Here is a 25,152-nt window from a genome sequence, read left to right on the forward strand (position 1 = left end):
TGACTGTTTGGTTATTTCATTTACCAAAGGTAATTGAAGCAGATATTTATGAAGTCATTGGGAGGTGAACTATCTCCAGTTCAACAGGTTAATCATTAATATTTGGAGGATTTTCTTGCCATGCTGTATTAGGAGGAGAACATCACCAGACAGACATTTAAATTGTTTTATTTAACTAAAACAACAACGTTAAGTGTTCTGGATTTTTTTCTTCAACAGCAAACATAATATTTTAACAAAACAAGCATATGTCCCTCGCTTCTGACATTTATCTCCAGACTTCTTCTCCTTGTCCAGATCTATTCTGCCCCCAACAATCTTCTATTCATTGAACTTTTTGAAACTTTGCACTTTTAGGGGGAGATAAGGGATTGATTCTGTGTACACAAATTTGCAGAGGGACAATAGAGTTGAGGTCTGTTATTTCTCACCTCTGTATATTATTTATTGATTTTAAAACATTTTTGCTGTTAACAAGCATGTTACCTCTGGATACACAAGTCCACAGTCTGAGAACTGCAAAACTAAACATCTCTGATGGTATCTTCTAGACTGAGCACTGAGTCCCATTGGGTAGATAGAAAGATTAACCTAAATAATCTATACAGAAGCCTGTGGAACCCCATAAGATTGGGTCCCTAATCCATGAACTATTGGAACTCATTTACAAAACTTTTCTTAAACATTACATGAATATATTGTCTCATACTATAGAATTAGAATTTATAATCCATATTCCATGATGAGATATCTTTGAGCTATGATGTATCTTAATTAAAACTATCTTTAATAGGTTTTTTCCTCAAAAAGCATTTTATCAAAAAAATCCGATTTAAATTTAAGAAATCCAATTTTTTTTATTAAAAAAAAGTCATTGATTTTTATCCCCCCTGATTCTGTGCACTCCCCTACACATCAGGGAATTTGGTGGGGAGCGGAAGTTGGTGCCTCCTGGAGCTCCACTTGGGGCAGTACTTCTCTACCCCATTCCCAGTGTAAGCCACTGGCTAAATGGCACAATCTGGTTCTAAAGCATTAGCCTGTAAGTTCTGGGATATGCGTACAATATTATTTATGTTCGGATCAGCAATTAACCCTGTTGAATTTTGCGGATCTCTCTCCTCAGTTTGTAACAGAGTAAAAGAGTGTAAGGTCAAAGAGTTGCACGCAATATTTACTGTCTTGCAAATTGCACCAAATCGTCCAGGCTGTGTGGGCTAAAGGATAGATCTCCAGGAGCTCTGGGATCCAATTTATGTGGACCATAGATGCAACCACAAGGTTAGAGGCATTTGTTAAAGTCCTCTGTTTGTGTGTCAGATGTGCCTGTGGTCCAGGAAGAAGACCATACTAGTAGGCCACACTTGACAGAACTGCAGCCTGATATTATTTAAAGTCCATTCCCTCAGGACATAGAATGTATTTCATACGGGGCAGTTTATTTAATCTGCTATCAGCTGGTGAGATGCATAGTACAGAGGTAAGATAAACTTAGGGATGGTGTAAAGGGCATGATCCTGAAACATGCTGATCCTGAGCACTTCTTATGAGTAGGGTGCCCTATTACACTGATCCTGCCAACCCGTCTCGGGTGAGTAGTTTGAGTATAGACTACAGGTTTGTCCAGAGGATAGCTCTTAGGACTTGCACAAATAGTCCCCTCCATTCTCTGTCTACTGCAGCCTTGAGTGTTTCTCATCTGAGTGACACTTGTCACTTCCACACAGTAGATGGGGTGAAGTAAGTAACCTCTTTGGTCTTCCCAAGAGGTATGGGGAAGTGAATCATCGTTAATGTTAAGGTTTAAGGACAATCATGAATTGACAGTTATTTTCAGATTGCTCTGTCTTTTTAGAGCATTGTATAACTTCTAGTAGTGTAATACCACTACCCCTAGGGGGAGCTGTCTGTGCACTGCTTCTTGTGGTATGAAATGGAACAGTAAAAAAACAAATAAATAAAAAAACCTCAACAATCTTTTGCCAATAGACCTCTCTCTGGACCTAAACACCACTACTCTCCTGGTCCTGGCCCTGGCCCTCTGCTTAATAGACATTGCCAGACATATACCAAATTGTGTGCTAGTTCTGTTATGGTCTAAGTCAATTTGGAAACCAGTTCTGCAGAGGTGAAAAAATAATGCATTAACCTGTTGTTTCACCTAACAGCAAACAGCAAGGAAGATTCATATGTCTGCACAGTGACTTAGATTTTCATCATAAATTCAGTAGAGAAACAAGCACATGTATTTTCTTTATAGTGTCACAATAGTTACCAGCACTTTCAGTTTTACCACCGTTTGTTGTAATGTCTGGAATACCAGCAGAAGTCAAAGCACAAATTTTTGTCTACAGGAAATTGTGCTAAACAGCACTATTTCATCAGTCCACAACTGCAGCAGTTTGTTTTTATAGAAAAGCTGCTTTTTTAACTTAATATTCATGTTGTTTTTAATTCCTCCTCTTGGTTTTTACAATTTTCTACAGAGTATTATCCAAATTGTGAAGTGGTGTTCATGGGAATGGCAAACATCCATTCTATCCGGAAGAGCTTTCAGTCGCTGCGCTTGCTCTGCACACAGATGCCAGACCCAGGAAAGTAAGTGGGCATTTGAGGTTTTTTTCTTTCTTAAATTATATTTTTGTGTCTAACTCTCATTCTTCCCCTGATATTTTCTAGACTGAATTAAGCAGGTGTTTGTTCTTCCACAGCCTTCTCTTTGTAAATATGCTACAGTTATATTTTTCACTTCATATAGCTTGAGCAAAAGCTGACTCATTCATTCTAAAATGGAGATAGCAAATGAGACTGGGATCAAAATTGGATCCTTTACTTTAATATTCGAGTGTATAACTGCCAGGTGGGCTTGGTTAGTCTCACCTGTGCATCCTGCAATATTTCAGCTTTCCCCTAATTTTCTAAAACTGCTATTGTAACGTGCTATCTAACCCCAGAAGTGTGTAGCAATCTTAATTTCCTTTGAAAGGCACTAGTGTTGCTCCATGAACTTACCACATGCCTAATATCCTTACCCTGGAGATCCAGCCCATCATTTCCATGGTATAACTGACCTCCAGTGACAATACCTGAGGGGTCTTCTGACTGTGAATCTTTCCCAGAATGCTGCAGCATTTCAACCCTCTTTCCTCTAACAGTTTCTCCTGGTTCTTCATTTGGTGCCACGAGCCTTTCACATTCACTAAGTAGACTGTCTGTATTTCCTGCAAACTTGTGAGAGCATTAACAAGACAATTTAAGTGAAAAATAGATTCAAGGAAAGCACTCATTGTTTAGTACTATAATAGGAGTTTAATTATGATCACTCTGATTTTTTTTAATTCAAAGATCTCAGCTGGGAAACATTAAAAAGAGCACAAACTATCCTCCTTTGGTTTTTCTTTAGTTGGTTATCAGCACTGGAAAGTACCAAATGGCTGCAGCACTTGTCTGTGCTTCTGAAATCTGCACTATTGGTAGTGCACGCAGTAGACAGAGACCAGCGACCGGTCTTGGTGCACTGCTCGGATGGCTGGGACCGAACCCCACAGATAGTGGCACTGTCCAAACTGCTGCTAGATCCGTATTACAGGACCATAGAGGTTTGTAAACCATCCATTGATGCATGGGAGGGAGGCCAAGTTTGGGTTTCTTTGCAGATTAATAGGGAAGGCTATGCATGATTGAACTCAGGTTTCTTCATCTGGAAAAGTACAAATGTTATCACCAGTCTTGCTGCATCTGATGGATGCTATTGAGTGATATAGTGGGTTAATTGTGAAGGGAATTAAATAGAAGAAAAGCAGGTTGAAAAAAAAACATGATTAATTCTGAAAAGAAATCAGGTATATTAAGCATGAATACTTCCCATGAGAAGTCTCAGATAGTGTCCTGGAAAATTGTTACGTTTGGATTGACAAAAAATCTGGAGACCTTCAAGTACACTTTCTTTCCTGCAGGGTTTCCAGGTGCTAGTGGAGATGGAATGGCTGGATTTTGGCCACAAGTTTGCAGATCGCTGTGGCCATGGTGAGAATTCGGATGACCTAAATGAGCGCTGCCCAGTATTTTTGCAGTGGTTGGACTGCGTCCATCAGCTCCAGAGGCAGTTCCCCTGCTCTTTCGAGTTTAACGAAGCATTCCTTGTGAGTTGTGGCTTGAGAGATTACTGTTTTATGAAATACTTCTAAACCAGTAGACAGAGCTAACACACAGAATAGCCCTGAGGGGTTTCCAATTTTCCCATCTACCTTATGCCACAGTGCAGCCTAATAAGGAGATGTGACAACTGTTGAGCCTTGTCTGGCAGACAAAACCACTAGTCGTCATGGAATCTGCAACCGGTTCTCTCTGAAAGCAGGGATGGGGCCTTCTAGGACTTCCTTTAAACTTTAAATAAAGAAAGAAATCATGTCCTGGATTCAAATGTCCACAGAATAGGGACAGCACAGGTAATGGTAATGCAAACTTCCCCAGCACTTCTCCACTACGCTATTTCATCCTCACCTGGAGGGGATGTCTCTTAAGAGCAAGAAGGAGTTTCTATTCTCTTTTTCTGCTGAAATTGCCTAGAAAGTGTGGCTTTTCTGATATTGACAACTGTCCTCTGAGAAGTTTGGCTAAGACTACTGAAGTCACATCTCAAGGCCACTGTCAAAGTCAGATTCAGGACTCACATAATTTGTCAGACCACTCTGTTTATTAGCAAAGCGCTTTGCCAATGCACCCAGATATGTGAGCCCCTCTCTGAGGCTCAAGCTAACTTATTTATACAGCTAAGCCAAAGCCAATTTAACATAAGAGACAAAAGGAAGCAGAAACTGACAAATATACATACATATCTTATTTGCATACTAACGTTTACCAATCTCCTAGCTCAGTAGGAACTCTGAGTTAATTAGTTTGAGAACCCATTGTCTCACATTCCTTAATGTTTCTCTTCCTGACAACTATATTTCAACAAACCCTTCAAGTAGCATTTCTTTAATGAATTATAATTTCAATATAATTCATTCTACTTTCACACCACCAAGCCAGTCACACCGTAATTGTTAGTCACTAACTATATGGATGGATTTGAACTGGCAACCTAGAGGAGAAAGTTTCTATAATACTTCACCAATCCCTTGAGCATTTCCATCTTCCGGTGTTTTTAGAGCTGATTGCCCTAATCCAGCAAACCAGTTAAGCATGTGCTTAACTTTTAACACAAATAATCCTGTTTGAAGTCAGTTGGAGCATTAACATCTTAAAGATAAGTACATGCTTAAGGGCTTTGCTGGGTTGACGCTATAGTGTGGAGTGAGCTACAATCTAGACTGGGTGAGCTTTCTGTGTCTCCATTTGTGCCACAAGACAGAAGATAACCTATTATTACTGCCAGCTCTGTGCTTTTCTACTTTACTGATGCTATGTGACAACTGTATCAAAAATTCCCTTCTCTCCCATATCCTCCAGGGCCCTGGTTTCAGTATGTCAGTTTTAGACACAGCATGTAAATAAACATGCAACCGTTATGTTATATTTCCTCCTAACATTTTATATAATTCAAATATGATGGTGCATCATAGAGAGGAGCCCATTGTGCTGGTATGTTCTTGTCATTAGCTTTCTAAGAAGGCATGCTAAATAGATTTATATGGCATCCTCCACAAAAGCCTTACATATACAGCCTCATGTGAATGGTAGATTCATTGCCTCTTAAGCGTGAAAATTATATCTTTCACATACACCATATGTGCTGCCATGTGACTCTGTCTGTATTGGTCTGTACAGGTCAAATTGGTGCAGCACACCTACTCTTGCCTTTTTGGTACATTCCTGTGCAACAATGCGAAGGAGCGAGGAGAAAAACATACTCAAGAAAGGACGTGTTCTGTCTGGTCTCTGCTGCGGGCAGCAAACAAAGCCTTCAAAAACCTGCTTTACTCCTCCCAATCAGAAACTGTATGTATCATTTATTCCCCACCAGCTATGGGAGAGTCCCTTTAGGGATTCTGCATTACAAGTGTCGGAGTGGGGGAAAGTGACTGTCCCAAAAATATCCACCTCAAGGAAGCATCCCAGTTATTCCTGTGGGTGATGATTTGACTGCCTGTTCCACGAATGTACTGCCTAGAGATAACTGTGAAACTCCTTGCCAGAGGATGTTGTGAAGGCCAAGACTATATAACAGGGTTCAAAAAAGAACTAGATAAGTTCATGGAGGATAGGTCCATCAATGGCTATTAGCCAGGATGGACAGGGATGGTGTCCCTAGACTTCTGTTTGCTAGAAGCTGGGAATGGGCAACAGGGGATGGATCACTTGATGATTACCTGTTCTGTTCATTCCCTGTGGGGCACCTGGCATTGGCCACTGTCAGAAGACAGGATACTGGGCTACATGGACCTTTGGTCTGACCCAGTATGGCCATTTTTATGTATATGCCTCAGCTTGCCCACTGGATAAGTTACCATTTGAGTGCCATAGCAAGGGTTTGAATAGCCTTAGCTTCACCTCTGCTATGCCATGCACTCCCACACCATCAGAGCCATCTTTCTGAAGAACTTACTTTACATTGTCTTCAGCAGACCACTGGGACATACCAAATGCAGCCATAGAGAGTATCTCTATATCAGATATATGCTGTATTCCTTGTAATAAAATATTTTGTGTGCTTGACAAGATATGGTTACCAACAAGAGATCTCTGTCAAGTTACACTTGGGGGATAAGGGTTGTGTCATAAAATATCTTAAACTCCCAGAGAATTTTGTCAAAAAACTGGCATAACAAAAAATGTTATGGAAGTCTTTGCACATATCTAATTTAATCACTTTCATGTTTTCAGTTAGTTCTCCCATAGTAATAAACTCTCACAAGGGACTGGGGGGGAGAGGCACAGTCATCTTTATGTATATTTGATAGAAGAATATATTAGGCATTCAGATAGTGTGGTGATGGACATGCCATAAAAACCTGTAGAGAACAGTTAAAATGTCAGTGTTTATTGAAGTAAAGATTTTTCTAAGTTATTTAAACCCTTCCCCTCCCCAAATCCCCATATCTGAAGGCAAGGGTAACAACTTGATCGCTATGAGTAAATTATTAAAAATGCCATTGTTGCTGCTTAGACCCCAAATTATCTGGGGATCCAGTACAATCTCTGGACTGCGAACCTGAGCTGTAAAATTAAAGTAGCAAAAGTCCTGGAGAGAGACAGGTTAACATTCCTAAACATGAACATGCCATATTTTCTCATTTTAGGTGCTGTATCCCGTGTGTCATGTCCGTAATTTAATGCTCTGGAGTGCTGTTTACCTGCCATGTTCTTCCCCCTCCACCCCTGCGGATGACACCTGTGCCCCTTACCCAGTTCCAGGCTCCAGCCCTGAAGATCAGTCTCTGGGCAGGTGAGGCTAGAGCCCAGAAATCCCATCCTGTAAAGTAAGATCAACAGAGAATGTTGTGGGATTTAAGGAGAGGAGCACTTGGTGTGGGAGGGAGGTGCTTTTTCACTATTTTCGTGGTGGGACTGTTTAAATGGCTAACAAAAACCCCTGTGTGGTCATTTCAGTTTTGAAAGTATTCAGCTTCCTGGATTGTTGTGTAACAAACACATCAGAGCAGAAAATAGGTTTGGAATAAATTAACAGAAAAAACACAGTTCAGTATACGGAGTATCCCCCAATAACATCCCAGGTACTGTCCCCAATGGCATAATGTATTCTGCTTTAGTATATTGCCTCTGTATTGTGGAGGTCAGAATACCATGGGATATAGCACCTTCAGGGCTGCCTTGCATTCGTTTGCACACTGCTTTTTTTCTTGTATTACATTCATGTAACTACAGCTTCCCTTGTCTTTAGAGAAGCCTTTTCCAGTAAAATGATTCTGGGTGCATGCTAGTTAGGAAATGGAGCTTTGGTGTGGAGGGGTGATTCTGGGAATGTCTGAAGATTAGTCAAAGAAATTTTCTTGATGGAGAGAGAAGGCCTGGAAGGTGCTGGAGCAGCTTTGAACCACAAATTATCAGACTGTACTGTTAGATAATATCATAGTGCATTGCAGAACTCCACAGTATTGAGTAGCTGGTGGTGATTTCAAAATGGGGAAGCTCATTAATAACCTTTGTAATTAAACATTTTAAAAAGTAACTTCTGATTCTGATTTTTTACCTCTGTAGGCTACCAAAGACAAGATCGTTTGACAATCTGACAATGGCCTGCGACAGCAACATGCCTACAACTAACCGACGTAGTAGTGATCCCAGCCTAAATGAAAAGTGGCAAGAGCACCGTAGGTCCTTGGAGCTGAGCAGCCTTGGCAACCCAGGGGATGATCCATTTGATGAGGACAGCCTGAGCAAACAAGGCAGGGCTCTTGTTGGAGCAGAGCTTTCAGTTGCAGCGGGCGTGGCAGAGGGACAGATGGAGAACATTTTGCAGGAGGCCACCAAAGAGGATGTTGGTCTGGAGGAGCTCTTGAGGGGTACCCTAGAGACAACAGGCAAAGAGGATGTGGATGAGGTTATCCTGGGTAAGGAGAACAGAGCTGAAAATTTTGATGGGTATATTGATGGCCTCTGTGAGAAGACTGAGGTGGATACAGATACGTTAATAAACAATCCAGTGTCCAATCCACATCCAGTTTCACAAGGTTCTTCTGAGCTTAAAGGACAACAGGAGGAGCCTATGGATTTCAGTAACGGTATCCAGAAGTTACCTCAGATGAAAGGACTACAGACTGTCCCCTTGGAGAGTACTGTAAGTAGTGACATTCAGAAGAATGTGGAGGAAGGTGTTAGTAGACTTCATATAGAAGCAGAGAGCCCTTATAGTACTCCAGAGTCCAGCCCTCCATTGCCCATCACAATCCAACATGCGGCAAAAACATCCAACATGGAAAGTTCTACTGAAACTTTAACAGAGATTGGAGCAAAGCAAGAGCTGATTCAGAAAGGCCCTTGCCATGGACCTTGTCTGATGGACAACAATGCTGAGGAACTTTTTCAAACGACTGAAAACAGACCTGAGGGGGAAAACATGATAGAGCTACACAGACTGGGAACAAAAGTAAACAGGACTTCTAACAGCAGCAACACACACAGCTCAATGCCTTCCCCTTGTGCCTTGCCTTTAGCTGAATGTAAAGATGAGATTGTGTGTAATGGGGAGCTGGAGACTGAGAACATGGTGACAGAGAAACCTGCAGCATTTAGTATTACCCAGAAAAACCCTGCAGCAAATGGACACTGTATGAATGGAGAGGATGATAGGATCAAAGCCTCTCTGAGGCGGCAGGTCTCTACAGCTAGTTGTAGCTCTGCCCAGTTTCACTTGAGGAACTTGCACCATAAGTGGGTGCATGGCCATTCTGGGAGGCAACAGACAGTTAGCAGCCCAGACCAACCCACCAGGAGCCACTTGGATGATGATGGGATGCCAATCTACACCGATGTTATCCAGCAGCGCCTGCGTCAGATCGAAACTGGGCATCAGCAGGAAGTGGAGATATTGAAGAAGCAAGTGCAGGAGTTGAGGAGCCGGTTGGAGAGCCAGTACCTGAATAGCTCACTACGTTTCAGTGGTGATTATGGGGACGAAGTGGTAAGTGTAATGGTAATTCAGCCACTATTGACAATAATGGATTGGTTAATCACATTTCTGGAGCCCACAGTACTAAGTCAGCTGTTTGGTAAGAAGTGTTGTTTGGTTAGACAGTGAATTTTGGTTATGGTAATTTTTTTTTAAAAAGTTTTAGTCATGCTGAGTCCTGCCGTGAGTGCAGGGGACTGGACTAGCTGACCTCTCAAGGTCCCTTCCAGGCCTATGAGTCTATACTGAAAAGGACATGCTGTTCTCACTTTCAGTTGCAATCTCTTTATCATGAAAGTGCAACTTATAAATGTAGATTTTTTTTTTCACATAACTGCACTCAAAAACAAAACCATTTAAAACTTTAGAGCCTACAAATCCACACAGTCCTACTTGTTCAGCCAATCACTAAGACAAACAAATTTGTTTACATTTGCGGGAGATAATGCTGCTCGCTTGTTATTAACGTCACCTGAAAGTGAGAACAGGCATTCGCATGGCATTATTGTAGCCGGTGTTGCAAGGTATTTATGTGCCTGATATGGTCATTATTCATATGCCCTTTTATGCTTTGACTTGTAGATGTTTTCTTTTTTTTATCTTTTTTACAGTGCAGATATTTGTAATAAAAAATAGTAATATAAAGTGAGCACTGTACACTTTGTATTGTGTTATAATTGAAATTAATTTATTTAAAAATGTAGAGAAACATCCACAAATATTTATAATAAATTTAAATTGGTATTCTATTGTTTAACAGTGCGATTAAAACTGATTAATCGCAACTATTTTTTTTAATCTCGTGATTATTTTTTTTAATAGTTTGACAGTCCTAATTTACACACACTTTGGGTGTGCTGTGGAATGAGGCTAATCACGGTGCCTTTACCCAGTTTTTGCTGTGCTCATAAAATGGTTGAGAGAACCTTTTAAACAATTACATATAATTTATTGAGCTAGATCTATAGGACTGGCTGGGATAATTTAGTTGGGGTTTGTCCTGCTTCAAGCAGGTCTCCTGAGGTCTCCTGCAACCCTAATCATCTATGATTCTCTGACTGGCTCTTTGGTCCTTGGCATAATTCACAAGGAGGCTGGTGCAAAGGTGGTTGTTCTGGGAGCTGGGAGCCACTGAGGCACAGGGATATGGGCCATGTCCCCTTCCCTCAAAGGTGTGGCCTAAAAGTAGGCTCAGTAGCGGTAGTGACCTAAAGTTGCTATGCTGCCTCTGCCACCCGGGGATTTCCCTTACAGAAAGAGGAGTCTTCAGGTGCTGCTAAAGCCAGTTTTTATGGCTTTGCCACATTAAAGCTTCTTAGCCCTGGTCTACACTATGAGTTTAGGTCAAATTTAGCAGCATTAGATGGATTTAACCCTGCACCCGTCCACACAAGGAAGCCATTTTTGTCAACTTAATGGGCTCTTAAAATCTATTTCTGTACTCCTCCCCGACGAGGGAATTAGCACTGAAATTAATATCGCCGGGTCGTATTTGTGGTAGTGTGGACGCAATTCGACGGTATTAGCCTCCGGGAACTATCCCAGAGTGCTCCATTGTGACCGCTCTGGACAGCACTCTCAGCTCGGATGCAGTGGCCAGGTAGACAGGAAAAGCCCGCAAACTTTTGAATTTCATTTCCTGTTTGGCCAGTGTGGCAAGCTGATCAGCACAGGTGACCGTGCAGATCTCATCGGCAGAGGTGACCATGGAGTCCCAGAATCGCAAAAGAGCTCCAGCATGGGCCGAATGGGAGGTACGGGATCTGATCGCTGTATGGGGAGATGAATTCATGCTATCAGAACTCCATTCCAAAAGACGAAATGCCAAAATATTTGCAAAAATCTCCAAGGGCATGAAGGACAGAGGCTATCACAGGGACCCGCAGCAGTGCCGCGTGAAACTTAAGGAGCTCAGGCAAGCCTACCAAAAAACCCAAGAAGCAAATGCCCGCTCGGGGTCAGAGCCCCAGACATGCCGCTTCTGTGATGAGCTGCATGCAATTCTAGGTAGTGCCTCTACAACTACCCCACACCTGTATGTAGACTCCTGCAAGGGAGTCTCACACAACAGGGATGAAGATTTGGGGGACGAGGAGGATGACGAGGAGGGGGAGGTTGAAGACAGCGCACACCAGGCAAGCGGAGAAACCATTCTCCCCGACAGCCAGGAACTGTTGATCACCCTGGAGCCAATACCCTCCCAACCTGGGCTCCCAGGCCTTGAAGGCAGAGAGGGCAACTCTGGTGAGTGTACCTTTGTAAATATAATACACTGTTTAAAAGCAAGCGTGTTTAATGATTAATTTGCCCTGAAGACTTGGGATGCTTTCGTGGCCAGTACAGCTACTGGAAAAGTCTGTTAATATGTCTGGGGATGGAGCAGAAATCCTCCAGGGACATCTCAATGAAGCTGTCCTGGAAGTACTCCTGAAGCCTTTGCAAAAGGTTTCGGGGGGGGGGGGGGGGGGGGGCAGCCTTATTGCGTTCTCCATGTTAGGACATTTTACCAGTCTGGAATCACTGCATAAGAAAGCATGGCAGCGTGTGGTCCCGGTGTTTGCTGGCATTCAAGCAACATCCGTTCTTTATCTCTGTGTTATCCTCAGGAGAGTGATATCATTCATGGTCACCTGGTTGAAACAGGGGAATTTTATTAAGGGGACATTCAGAGGTGGCCGTTCCTGCTGGGCTGTTTGCCTGTGGCTAAAAAGAAATCATACCCCCTGTTAGCCACGTAGTGGGGGGAGGGGTGAAGTGATCATCTCAGAGAATTGGGGGGAGGAGGGTGGGTTAGTTGGGTTTGTGCTACACGTTAACCCAAAAATATCAGCTCCTCCTTTTAAATGGCCAATGTGTCTTTTTCAATTTTACTCTCCCTTTTTTTCTTCCCACAGCTGCAGATGTTTCAACGCTGTCACTAGCATCTCCATCCCAGAGGCTAGGGCAGATAAGAAGGTGAAAAAAATGCACTTGTGATGAAATGTTCTCTGAGCTCATGCAGTCCTCCTGCACTGAAAGAGCCCAGCAGAATGCGTGGAGGCAGACAATATCAGAGTCCAGGAAAGCACAAAATAACAGGTGGCAAGAGCAACAGGAGAGGTGGCGGGATCAAGAGGAAAGGTGGCGGCAGCATGATGAGAGGAGGCAGGATGCAATGCTGAGGCTACTGGAGGATCAAACTGATATGCTCCGGCGTATGGTTTAGGTGCAGGAAAGGCACAGACCGCCACTGCAGCCCCTGTGTAATCAACCGCCCTCCTCCCCAAGTTCCATAGCCTCCTCATCCAGACATCCAAGAACGCAGGGTGGGAGGGCTCCGGGCACCCAACCACTCCACCCCAGAGGACTGCCCAAGCAACAGAAGGCTGGCATTCAGTGATTTGAAGTGCAATGTGGAGTGAAGTGCATTCTTTCCTCCTCCCCCACCCCTCCCGGGCTACCTTGGCAGTTATCCCCCTATTTTTGTGACGAATTAATAAAGAATGCATGAATTTGAAACAGCAATGACTTTATTGCCTCTGCCAGCGGTGATCAAAGGGGGGAGGGGAGGGCGGTTGGCTTACAGGAAAATAGAGTGAACCAGGGGGGTGGGTTTTCATCAAGCAGAAACAAAGAGAGCTGTCACACTGTAGCCTGGTCAGCCATGAAACTGGTTTTCAAAGCTTCTCTGATGTGCAGCGCACCCTACTGTGCTCTTCTAATCGCCCTGGTGTCTGGCTGCGCGTAATCAGCGGCCAGGCGATTTTCCTCAACTTCCCACCCTGCCGTAAACGTCTCCCCCTTACTCTCACAGATATTGTGGAGCACATAGCAAGCAGTAATAACAATGGGAATATTGGTTTCACTGAGGTCTAACTGAGTCAGTAAATTGCGCCAGCGTGCTTTTAAACGTCCAAATGCAGATTCTACCACCATTCTGCACTTGCTCAGCCTATAGTTGAACAGCTCCTGACTACTGTCCAGGCTGCCTGTGTACGGCTTCATGAGCCATGGCATTAATGGGTAGGCTGGGTCCCCAAGGATAACTCTAGGCATTTCAACATCCCCAGTGGTTATTTTCTGGTCTGGGAAGTAAGTCCCTTGCTGCAGCTGGTTCATACAGACCAGAGTTCCTGAAGATGCAAGCGTCATGTATCTTTCCCAGCCATCCCACGTTGATGTTGGTGAAATGTCCCTTGTGATCCACCAGTGCTTGCAGCACCATTGAAAAGTATCCCTTTCGGTTTATGTACTGGCTGCCAAGGTGGTCCGGTGCCAAGACAGGGATATGGGTTCCTTCTGTGGCCCCACCACAGTTAGGGAATCCCATTGCAGCAAAGCCATCCACTATGACCTGCACATTTCCCAGAGTCACTACCCTTGATAGCAGGAGCTCAGTGGTTGTGTTGGCTACTTGGATCACAGCAGCCCCCACAGTAGATTTGCCCACGCCAAATTGATTCCTGACTGACCAGTAGCTGTCTGGCGTTGCAAGCTTCCAGAGGGCTATTGCCACTCGCTTGTGAACTGTGAGGGCTGCTCTCATCTTGGTATTCTTGCGCTTCAGGGTAGGGGAAAGCAAGTCACAAAGTTCCATGGAAGTGCCCTTATGCATGCGAAAGTTTCACAGCCATTGGTAATTGTTCCAGACCTGCAACACTTGTGGTCCCACCAGTCTGTGCTTGTTTCCCGGGCCCAGAATTGGCGTTCCATGTCATGAGCTTGCCCCATTGCCAGCAGGATGGCTAAATTGCCGGGGCCCGTGCTTTGAGAGAAGTCTGCGTCCATGTCCTCATCACTCTCATCACTGTGCTGCTGTCGCCTCCTCGCCTGCTTTTGCAGGTTGTGGTTGTGCATTTACTGCATGATAATGCATGAACTGTTTACAATGCTCATAACTGCCGCGGTGATCTGAGTGGGCTTCATGCTTGCCGTGGTATGGCATCTGCAGGAGAGAAGGAGAGCAGAGTTGCAGGGGAAGCGGTGGTTGGATGACCAGTTTTGCAGACCTCCTGCACCGTCTGCTGCCAGGACACAACAGCTGAGTGGGCTGCACACTTGCCGTGGTATGGCAAGACAAGAGCAGCCAAGCAGAGTTGCAGCGGAAGCGGCGGATGACAACGGTCATATATAGGATCCTGCAAGACCACCAGGAGAGCAGAGTGCCAGCGGAAGCAGTGGATGACGACAGTCATATGGAGGACCTGCGAGGTGGATTCATAGCACCAGGAGAGCAGAGTGGAGGCGGAAGTGGTCATTCGATGATGACAGTTTGCAGCCGTACTGCACCGTCTGCTGAAAGCAGTGTGGCACCCACATGGAAAAAAGGCATGAAACGATGGTCAGCCGTTGCTTTCACGGATAGAGGCTCAACTGACGACAGGTACCCAAAACCACCCGCAACAATGTTTTTGCCCCATCAGGCATTGGGAGCTTAACCCAGAATTCCAATGGGTGGCTGAGACTGCGGGAACTATGGGATAGCTCCCCACAGTGCAACACTCTGAAAGCGGACGCTAGCCTCGGTACTATGGACTCACTCCGCCAATTTAATGCACTTAGTGGGGACACACACAATCGACTGTATAAAATTGCTTTCTAAAACATCGACTTCTATAAATTCGACCTAATTTCGTAGTGTAGACATACCCTTAAACAGTTAGAGTAGGACCTGAATCTGGAGCATAGTTTGATTGTAGTATGTTTGCTACAGCTAGACTACATCATGTATGTAGTTGTTGCAACATTATGGGTACTATACAAAGATTACAAATTGTGTAGTATCCACAAGTTTGTAATTGTAAATATGAAATGCATAGGTAAAGCAAATACATTTTTCACATGTGGGTGTGGTGAAATTTTTAAATTCGCTTCAATCCTCCTCCCCCTACCTATTTTTGCCTACTCCTCCTGTTTGAATTAAACTGCAGTAACAAGACTTTAAAAAAGAAGCCAATGCACCTGCCTCACTCTGCTTCTTGTTGGTAGCGTAGCTTCAAAAAACAAACGTCAGGAGCCACTGGAACTTTGAAGCCCCAATACCAGCAAGCAGCTTTGTTTGTGGCTTCTTTTTTCAGAGGCCTGTCAGTTAATTTAGAGAAGGGAAGAGAGAAGAGCTAGAGAGAGGGAAGTGGAAAGCAGCAGAGAAGGGATGGGGGGGAGGATGGAAAGGATGAGGATGGTAGGGGAGGCATAAGGGAATTCTCAGATTGTAAACTCCTTGGGGTAGGGACCATGTCTTCCTATGTGTTTGAACAGCAGTTTGAACGTTGGGATACTGATCCTGAATGATGTCTCTGAGCACTACCACAGTAGAAATTATAATAATAATGAAAACTTCACTCTCTATACACACATGTGGTATGTCAAGTATTAGAGGGGTAGCCGTGTTTGTCTGTATTCACAAAAACAACGAGGTGTCTGGTGGCACCTTAAAGACTAACAGATTTATTTGGGCATAAGCTTTTGTGCATAAAAAACCCCACTTCTAGGTGCCATCGGATGCTTCGTTTTTTTAAATGTAGTGTGTATATTTCATTTACATTTACAATACTTAAAGGTTTTACTTCTGGGGGGAATTCTGTGCAAAAAAATTAAAAATTCTGCACACAATGTTTCAAAATTCTGCACATTTTATTTGTCAAAATAACATTATATAATCACACCAGTTTCAATTATTTTGATAATTTATTTCAAAATATCTGTCAGCAACTATGTCTATAACAATACAGACAACAACAAAAATTCCCCCAGGACTAGAGAGTTAAAGAAACCCCTATGACAACCCAGTTCCTGCTTCTCTTCCCCCTCCAGCCAGGGCCCCAGACACCTTCACCCCCTCCCTCCCAGTGCCCAATCACGGGGTGCCTCCTCAGCCCAGACACCTACATTCCCTACCCCCCAGAGCCCAGCCACAGGTCGTCCCCCCAGCCCAGAGATTTACACCCCCTATTCCAAGCCCAGACACCTGCACCCCTAACCCGCCAGAGCCCAGCTGTAGGGCACCACCAGCCCAGACATATGCACCCCCTACCCTCACAGCCCAGCTGACAGATGCCCCGCATCCCATATACTCACAAACCCAGAGCCCAGGGATCCAGAGGAAGAAACACCCTGATGCTGGGTCCTGGGCTTGTATGGAGTTCCTTGTAGTGCACGCCACGTCCTTCTTTCAGGGCGTGCCGGGGACTGCAGCTGCCAGGAACCCTCCAGCTCCTCCTCCCCCTTCCCCTGGCAGTGTCTTCTATTTGTGAGCTGGGGAGCAGGGCTCTGCTGGGTCCAGTGGCAGCGAGCAGCTCTGCAGAACCATTTCTGTGAGGGGAAAAAGGACATTCTGTGCAGAACATTAATTCTGCACAAATTCTGCATTGCGCAGTGGCGCAGAATTCCCCCAGGAGTAATGTTTATAAGCATTCTTTGGAAGTGGCAAAGGGATCTAGTTGACACAGGGGCTGGATAGTCCCAGGTGCATTCATTTGGAAAGACTTGCATCAACTTCTTGGGCTATTGAGGTTGCAACTAATATAATAATTGCTAAATACTGATATTGTGAATGCTAGGTCTGCTGAGCATCATTCAAAATGGTCTTCTCTCATTAGCTGGAATTTGGGTTCCTGACAGAAATGTGACCCACTGGCTTAATTCAAAGTATTCTTATTGAGATAAGGGCCTTCACAATGTATAACTTGAGGGCAGATTGAAATGGATTTTCAAAAGCACTTAGGTGCCTATTTACATCTTTAGGCACCTACATACCTTTACAAACCTGGGTCCTAGTCTCTACCTTTTATTTCTGCCCGGTCTTGATAGATATATTCTCTAAGCTAGCATCAGAGGTACCAACTCTCCAGCACTGAAAGGTGGAGAACAAAAGTTCTTGAATCTCTCATGTCTGGAAGAGCTGTCGTGTGTGTCCTTTGACCAAAGTCAGTTGAAATAAAGTTCAACCTGGCAAGAAAGCATCAGTCCACTTGTGGAAGTGGGCTCTAATCCTTACCTCCACATGTTTGATTTTAACTTGCATCTTCCCAAAGGAACTATCAGAAACAGCAAGGCATATATATTATAAATATTGCTTTTTAAAGTGAAAGAGCTTTGGAAAGGAGATAGGTCTGAGAAACTGGATTGACAGGGTACAGCTATGAGATTTGTGAGGTGCCCACTGTTAATCATGTGCTATGTGTCCGGAATCTTGCACGTACACCGCAGCAGGTAGATTTTAACCCCATGTCCTGGCATTAAAGGGATAACAATTTCATTCTGTCCTGTTGCAGTACACCATTACACAAGCAAACTGCCTCACTTGATGCACATTTAGTCCCATCCCAGATAGAACTCTTGTCTGTACTGGCACAACCTAAATTATAGGTATGAAAGTATACTTGACCTGAGCCCCTCCAGTCCAAGCATAATCTATCTTTTCCTAGCAGGAGGTGCACAGATTCTCCCTTCCCAACTGTTTACTTCTGGTTCATGTGGAAGTGGGAGTATGTGCAGGTTCTGTTCAGCTGTGTTTGTTTGCCAACAGACTTCAATACCCGACTCGGAAAGCAATCTGGATCAGAACTGCTTGTCTCGCTGCAGCACAGAGATTTTCTCTGAAGCCAGCTGGGAGCAGGTGGATAAACAGGACACAGAGGTACAGACTAAAACCCTGTCTGATATGCCTATGCTGTGATATTCCTCCCTCTTTCCTTCTGTTAGGACATGATTCTCCATAACATGGTTATACTACAGCCCCATGGTCACACACCAGTTCTTGTAAACTATCCCTGTTGCCCTCACTTATCTCTAACACTTCAAATATCTGTGCCAAGGAGCCCTCTGCTGTCAGGTGTCTGAACAATTTTTGAGAAACCAAGGAAAGACAATAGCTGAAGGAACCCTGAACTAACACATTCCCTGTAAACATGTATGGTTTGGGTACCTTTTGAAGTATAGAAAGAAATCAGTGAGCTATACATTAGAGGACTTCTCTGTGTGGCTGGAGGGAATTTGGTGGATCAGTTTCTGAGGAGAAGTTTTCTGTCTTCTCTTTCTTTCATTATTGCCAGGATTGAATCTGTTCAATTTAAGTAGCCAGGGGCACATCCATCTCTGTGCTCTTCATGGGCTTTATAAGCTCAGGCCAGACTGGTTTTTCAAGGGCTGTCTCCTTGACAAATTTGTCTTTGTGTTCTGTGTTTCACAGGTGACTCGATGGCTTCCAGACCACCTAGCTGCACACTGCTATGGCTGTGACAGTACATTCTGGCTTGCCAGCAGGAAGCACCACTGCAGGTAACCTGTCCATAGAGAGTTAAATGTGAAAGGGGAAGCAGCTGAACAGCGAGGCTGTCTGAGTTGAATTGACAATTTTGTTTCTCTTAAATTAGGAAAGACTAGGAAGGATGTCTGGATAAGAGAAATTCTAGAGTAGGAGGACCATACGTGCTGCTGAAGCAAGGAATCCAGCCTTCTCTGGGGGAAAAAGTCTGGTTTTGCTCCTGGGTCTCAATTTATTTGCAATGTCTATTTCGAAAGCCAAACCTGCTATCAGCTCCGTACCCGTTCAAAGAGTCAGCTTCCTTTTCCCTTAAATTGTGATTCAGAGACAGTCTGCTTTTTGCAGGCATATTTTTTTAAGTAAATGTAAGTGTTATAAAATATTGTCTACACCTTTTCCCATTCAGTACAATCAACATAGGAATCACAACCTTTTCAGGTTTCAGAGGGGTAGCCGTGTTAGTCTGTAACAGCAAAAACAACGAGGAGTCCTTATGGTACCTTAGAGACTAACACATTTATTTGGGCATAAGCTTTTTTGGGCTAAAACCTACTTCATCAGATGCATGGAGTGAAAAATACCGTAAGCAGTATATATATCACAGCACATGAAAAGAGTTGCCTTACTAAGTGGGGGGGTCAGTGCTAATAAGGCCAATTCAATTGAGGTGGAAGTGGCCTGTTCTTAACAGTTGACAAGAAGGGATGAATATCAAGAGAGGGAAAATTACTTTTGTAGTGCTACCGAGGCCAGTGCAGTAAAGATTGTATTCCACTGAGGGTTATGTGCATGCAACTGAAGCCAGAACGTTTCAAAGTAATATCGCTCGTTGATCCACATATGCACCCTTGCACCGCCTTGTGGTTTCACCCAAGGTGATAAAGGGTAGGGCAGCATCTCCTGTTCCTTCTCAGTGCCGTGTAGTACAAGTCGGAGCTTCTGCTGTCTTCTTGTCACAGGTGATGCGTTTTCCATACTTTCTAGAAAAACTGGTTTTTTTACTTCTTGTTCATAGTTAGGATTTTATTGTATTTTTGTAGTAATTTTCACCACATCAGCGGTTTTCCCACTAAACAATCCCCACCTCACCTCCCTTTCAGTACCCGGGCCTGGTAATAGCTTATGCTGAAGACGTTAAGTCTGCGCTTCCTGCCCTTGCTCATTTTCCATCAGCGACAAGCACCAACACTGTTTGTGCTGTTTGGGGGGAAGCCCACACTGGGTCCAGGTTCAGTATCTGCCTCTCCTTCCCTGCCTCTACACAAGAAGGCCGAGCTCTCCACCTCAAAAAGCACCTCATGGAGGTCGCTATGGGGCCATAATCAGATCCTGGCTGGGGAACCCCCTGTACATTAGCCTGAACAATCTGCCATGAGTACCAGTGCTATGGACCCCGCGCCAGAGCATAGCCATGAACTTCGGACGGTACACAAAGCAGTTACATGTGTTCGTATCAGCTATCCATTATTGTCACATCTTCGTCATGTTGGACAACACCACCACAGTATACTACATAAACAAACAAGAGGGCATGAGATCTCCAACGCTGTGTACGGAAGTGGTATGCTTGTGGAAATGCTGCATTGAACATCCTATCCTTTTGTCAGCAGCCTACCTTCCTGGTACCTAGAATGTGATTGACGATACTCTCAGAAGGAGCTTTGTAACCAACCACGAATGGGAGTTACACGACATAGTAGTCGCGGACATTTTTGGTTGCTGGGAGACTCTGATCATGGACCTCCTTGCATCCCACACCAACACCAAGTGCACTCACTATTGCTTAAGATGGGGACTTGGTGCCTGCTCACAGGGCAATGCTCCGGTCATTGACTGGTAGACTAGACAAATTATGCCTTTGCCCCCTTACCACTCCTACTGCACGTCCTCCACAAACTGTGGCGGCAGAGAGTAACAGTCATTCTGATTGCTCCATTCTGGCGCTGCCTTCTTTTCTGCATGTCAAAACATCCTCCGCTCCTGCTCCAGGCATTTCCGGAACTGCTAACACAACACAATGGCAGACTCAGGCACCCCGATTCATGGATGCTTCACCTGACAGCTTGGTTTTTGGATGGACACGTCTGTTAGCACAAGAATGCTTTTTGCCAGTACAAGACATCCTTTCCAGTAGCTGGAAGGACTTTATGAGATGCTCCTATCAGGCTAAGTAAGCGTGTTTCATGTCCTGGGTACAACAACAAAGCCTTGCCTCCGAAGCTGTGGGCATCTCAATGCTCTTAGACTATTTCCTCTGTCTGAAGACCTCAGGGCTCGCTCTCAATTCCATCAGACTGCACGCAGCGGCTATTAGCATTTTCCACCCTATGGTGGAGGGGCATTCAATTTTTACCCATCCCTTGATGGCCTGATTCTGGAAGGGCCTTATATGTAAATACCCACCCAGTCAGCCTATCACCCCTCAGTGGGACCTCAAACTAGTCCTTACCTCATTAATGAACTCTCCTTTTGAAAGTCTGGCCTCCTGCCCCCTTTCTCTCCTCTCCATGAAGGTTGCTTTCCTCATTGCTATTACCTCAGTGAGGAGGGTTGGCAAACTGTGGGCCATGATGGGAAGACCCTCCTTTCACCATATTCCATAAATACAAGGTTTCAGTGCAACTACATCCCAGATTTATTCCAAAAGTGGTTTCCCAACTCCACCTCAACCAACCCATCTGTTTACCTACCTTTTCCCCAAACCACACACCTCTCATGAGGAACAGCGACTCCAGTCCCTTGATGTACATAGGGCCCTGGTCTTTTACCTATAAAGGATGAAGCCATTTCAAAAGTTAAGGGACAGGCCATCTCCACTCAGAGAATCTCCAGGTAGGTCTCAGGATGTATTATACACTGCTACCAGTTGTTTGGATGATCCCCACCTGAGGGATACGAGTCCATTCCATGAGACTGCAAGCATCAACCACAGCCACACTCCACGTTGTGCCCCTTGCACACATAGGTAAGGCAGCCACGTAGAGTTCGGTACACACCTTTTCCTCTCACTATACTCCAGTATATGATTCCATGATGGACGCCTCTTTCGGTGCAGCGGTCCTCCATTCCACGGTTCTGTCATCTTCCTCGCTCCTGCCTCCTATATAGGTACTGCTTGTTAATCACCCTCAGTGGAATACAATAGGAACTGTCACTCAAAGAAAAAGGCGAGGTTACTTACCTGTAACTGGGGGTTCTTTGAGATGTACGGTCCCTATCTGTATTCCAATCCCACCCTCCTTCTCGTCTGTTGGGGATCTGGTATGTCTGCGGTGGAGAAGTAACAGGAGACACGGTCGGTCTGCCCTACCCTTTATCGCCTCAGGTGAAACTACAGGGTGGTACAAGAGCGCATGAGCAGACCGACAAGCAATACTACGTCGACAAGCTACAGCTCTGGGCACCTGGTGTGTGCGCATAACCCTCAGTGGGATACAGTTAGGGACCACATACCTTGAAGAACCTCCAGTTACATGCTTCAGGGAATGAAGATGTATCCCTATATTACCGAATCCTGTTGTTGGATATTGGAGCAGACAAGATGCTCAGAGAAGATAGCACTTAAACAGATGGTGATCATCTGTTTTTGATGCTGTATTGCCCTTTGAAGCAGCAAGGAGTTAAACCATCTGCTGTGCTTTGTGTCCATTTTTATGTTTTGTTCCATTTTGTCCTCTTAAGAAGATAAACAAACCCAGTAAAGAATGAATAGAATAAGTTGAGCAGTTTTGATTTTCCCAGGATTCCTCATCTGTATATATATGACTTACAGCTTCAGATGAAAAATATAAATGCTAGGTATTAAAATTACATACATCTGACATATTTGGTGAGAGCTGAGCTCTGCTGTTTTCCTCTGTCCTTTCTCTAGTGGGTTTGCTTATTTTAATTCTCATTGCAAAGAGTTTCCCATTTAGCAATGACACCTTGCTTCCTCTGTCTCCCTGGAATCGCTTTGCCATTTAGCCTACAACTTTCCAGGCCTAGGCTCTAGAGGGCTCCTGTTCAGTATGTACACATTGGACACGCCTAAGGACCCTGGGAACTATAATCACTTCAGGGATTCAAGTTTTATTGCAAATTGCCATTTAGTTCCTGCATTGCATGACATTCTAAGTGTTTCCAGCCTGGTTGGAACAAGCTACCCGTATTGGTTGAGATGGCTTTCAAGGGACTAGTAAGAAATAAGTGACCTACAACAAGAAGATCAGTTGTTTTCATATCTTAATGTTTCATTAATCCTGCTGCACAGGGTGGACCTACTCACCCTGTCCCTGTGAGAGCGAAAATGAGGTTGAAAACCACATATTCTGTACCCTTGAGCAAGTTAAAGAAACTTCAGTGTCCGTTGTTGGCACCATTTGCGTCTTTTACTAGTTTCCCCTCTGAGCTCTTTCTCCCCTCCCTGCAGGGACATTGAACGTGTTGATCAAACCTGGTGAGCATTTGCAACAGCCTCTGTCTGTTGTCTATCTGCATTTCTTTCATAACGTCTCCAAACTAACTTTATTTCCCCCTCCCCCTCATCTTTGTTCTTCACTTGTCCAGAAAACACCAGAAATGAGCCCTGGGTGGATAGTATAGCCTGTCAGGTGTTCAGATTCATATGACTCTGATCAGGCAGCTCTTTCCACAGAAAGGCATTTAGGACTCAGTTTTTTGTTACGTAATCCACATCACAGTTCAAACTAACTCCCACTTCGTGAGTCATTTGTCTGAGAAAAAGAAACAAATTCAGACTGGATATAAGGCATACATTTTTAATAGTGCGAGTAATTAACCCTTGGAACAACTTACCAAGGGTCATGGTGGATTCTCCTTCATTGACAATTTTTAAATCAAGATTGGATGTTTAAACCAAACCTTGGATCTGCGCTAGGCATTATTTTGGGAGAGATCTACAAGTAGTTATTCAGAGGATCAGACTAGATGATCACGATGGTTCCCTCTGGCCTTGGAATCTGTGAATGCTTCACTTCTAATTGCAGGGAGCAGCCTACAAATGTAGTTGTTACCAGTTTATTTCAACCCTTTTCCTGTATGTCTGAGTATTTTGTGAAGTGTGAATAATATAGGAGAGTTCTGGTGTGGCTGTGCCATTTTAGCAGTAGTAAAAAATGCCTTAGGGAAAGCAAGTAAGTAGAACCTGGTGGAGGAAGGGTAAGGGTAGATGTTCATTACTTGGTGAGAGAAGGTGGGAGTGATAGCAGGATTTTGGGAAAGCAAAAGTCAGATTGTCTCTCAGAGGAGGAATATGACCTTTTCCATTGAGCCGCTGGTGTCTGTTAGAGAGGAAAGATGGATGAGATGGAATGAACCTCTAGCAGAGTACAAGGCACACAGTGTGACAGGTTCTACTGGCCCTTCAGGAGTTAGGGGGAGAATCCTAAGAGAAAACAGATCAGGTGTGTGAGACAAGCTGCTGATCTAAACAAATAGATTTAAAAAAATGGTTTGCTGCTTTTCTCCAGAAACCCATTTCGTTCTAGTCTGTCAAAAGTAAGTTTCTGCTGGATAATTGTCCTTTCTGCAGCAGAGCTGTAGCATATCCGAACTGCTTTCCTGCCGTGCTTCTCGGTATTGCAGTGCATGAAACTGTTTTCACTCCCGCAGTTTTTTCTAATAGCAGTTTCTAATGGAGTCCGTACGAAGACTTCAAAACCCAGTGTACGAGTCTAGCCAAAGGGAGTTTCCTAGTGCTAAGGTTAGAGCTTTATAACCAGAAGCTGCTGTGCGCAGCTGGAGAAATTAGCCCATTGAGGTGAGAAATGGGATTTCCCTTTGCTGTCTGTCACTGCACCAGTTACTGGCATCAGGAAATCTTGTCTCCTGGCTTGGAAAGATTAATCAAGGCTGCTAGACACATGCAGACTTTTCTGCCCATCAGTCTCTTGGCAACAGGAAATCAAGATCTCCCCCCATAAGCCCCCAAGGGCACAAAATCCTAACTCCAAAGAGTTAATGAGAAAAACATAAGCCAAGCAGATAAACTCTGGAAGCTTCTGTGTAGAATTTGAAAACTTCAGATCCCTGAAGTACAGTGCTAACACTTTAATAATGCCTGCCTGGTTGTGGAGGGAAGGGGTTGTGAACTATAGTGGTCATCAGATTAGAATGATCAGAGCCAGGATTTGGGCGGATGGAGGTGGGGGTGAAGAACTTAATCATTTTCAAGATTCCAAATTTATCCATGACTCCCCTGAGGTGCATGAGCCAGCATGCCTCCGCCAACTGACACCTGACAGGAATGTGAATAAGACTGCTTGTTCTACTGCATTGTTATTGTCACTTTCTAAGCATGGAATACACGGCTGCTCATCCCAAGGAATACACG

General features: G+C 44.3%; 1 protein-coding gene across 9 annotated transcripts in view; it reads left to right on the plus strand.

The window, feature by feature from the left end:
• The window catches only part of MTMR3 (myotubularin related protein 3), a 254,003-nt gene that overhangs the window by 225,206 nt on the left and 3,645 nt on the right, over positions 1–25,152 (plus strand). For 6 of the 9 annotated variants that reach the window (XM_043529931.1, XM_043529925.1, XM_043529927.1 and 3 more), the window contains 9 exons: positions 2,487–2,598; positions 3,404–3,599; positions 3,957–4,142; positions 5,773–5,943; positions 7,245–7,390; positions 8,164–9,586; positions 18,081–18,191; positions 18,744–18,832; positions 23,230–23,256. In XM_043529931.1, the coding sequence (XP_043385866.1) occupies positions 2,487–2,598; positions 3,404–3,599; positions 3,957–4,142; positions 5,773–5,943; positions 7,245–7,390; positions 8,164–9,586; positions 18,081–18,191; positions 18,744–18,832; positions 23,230–23,256 (2,461 nt within the window). The remainder of the gene's footprint in view (positions 1–2,486; positions 2,599–3,403; positions 3,600–3,956; positions 4,143–5,772; positions 5,944–7,244; positions 7,391–8,163; positions 9,587–18,080; positions 18,192–18,743; positions 18,833–23,229; positions 23,257–25,152) is intronic. The other 3 variants (XM_043529930.1, XM_037878479.2, XM_037878482.2) reach the window with 3 other exon arrangements.

The sequence above is a fragment of the Chelonia mydas genome, chromosome 15 (assembly GCF_015237465.2).
Source record: "Chelonia mydas isolate rCheMyd1 chromosome 15, rCheMyd1.pri.v2, whole genome shotgun sequence".
Classification (NCBI taxonomy): Eukaryota; Metazoa; Chordata; order Testudines; family Cheloniidae; genus Chelonia; species Chelonia mydas.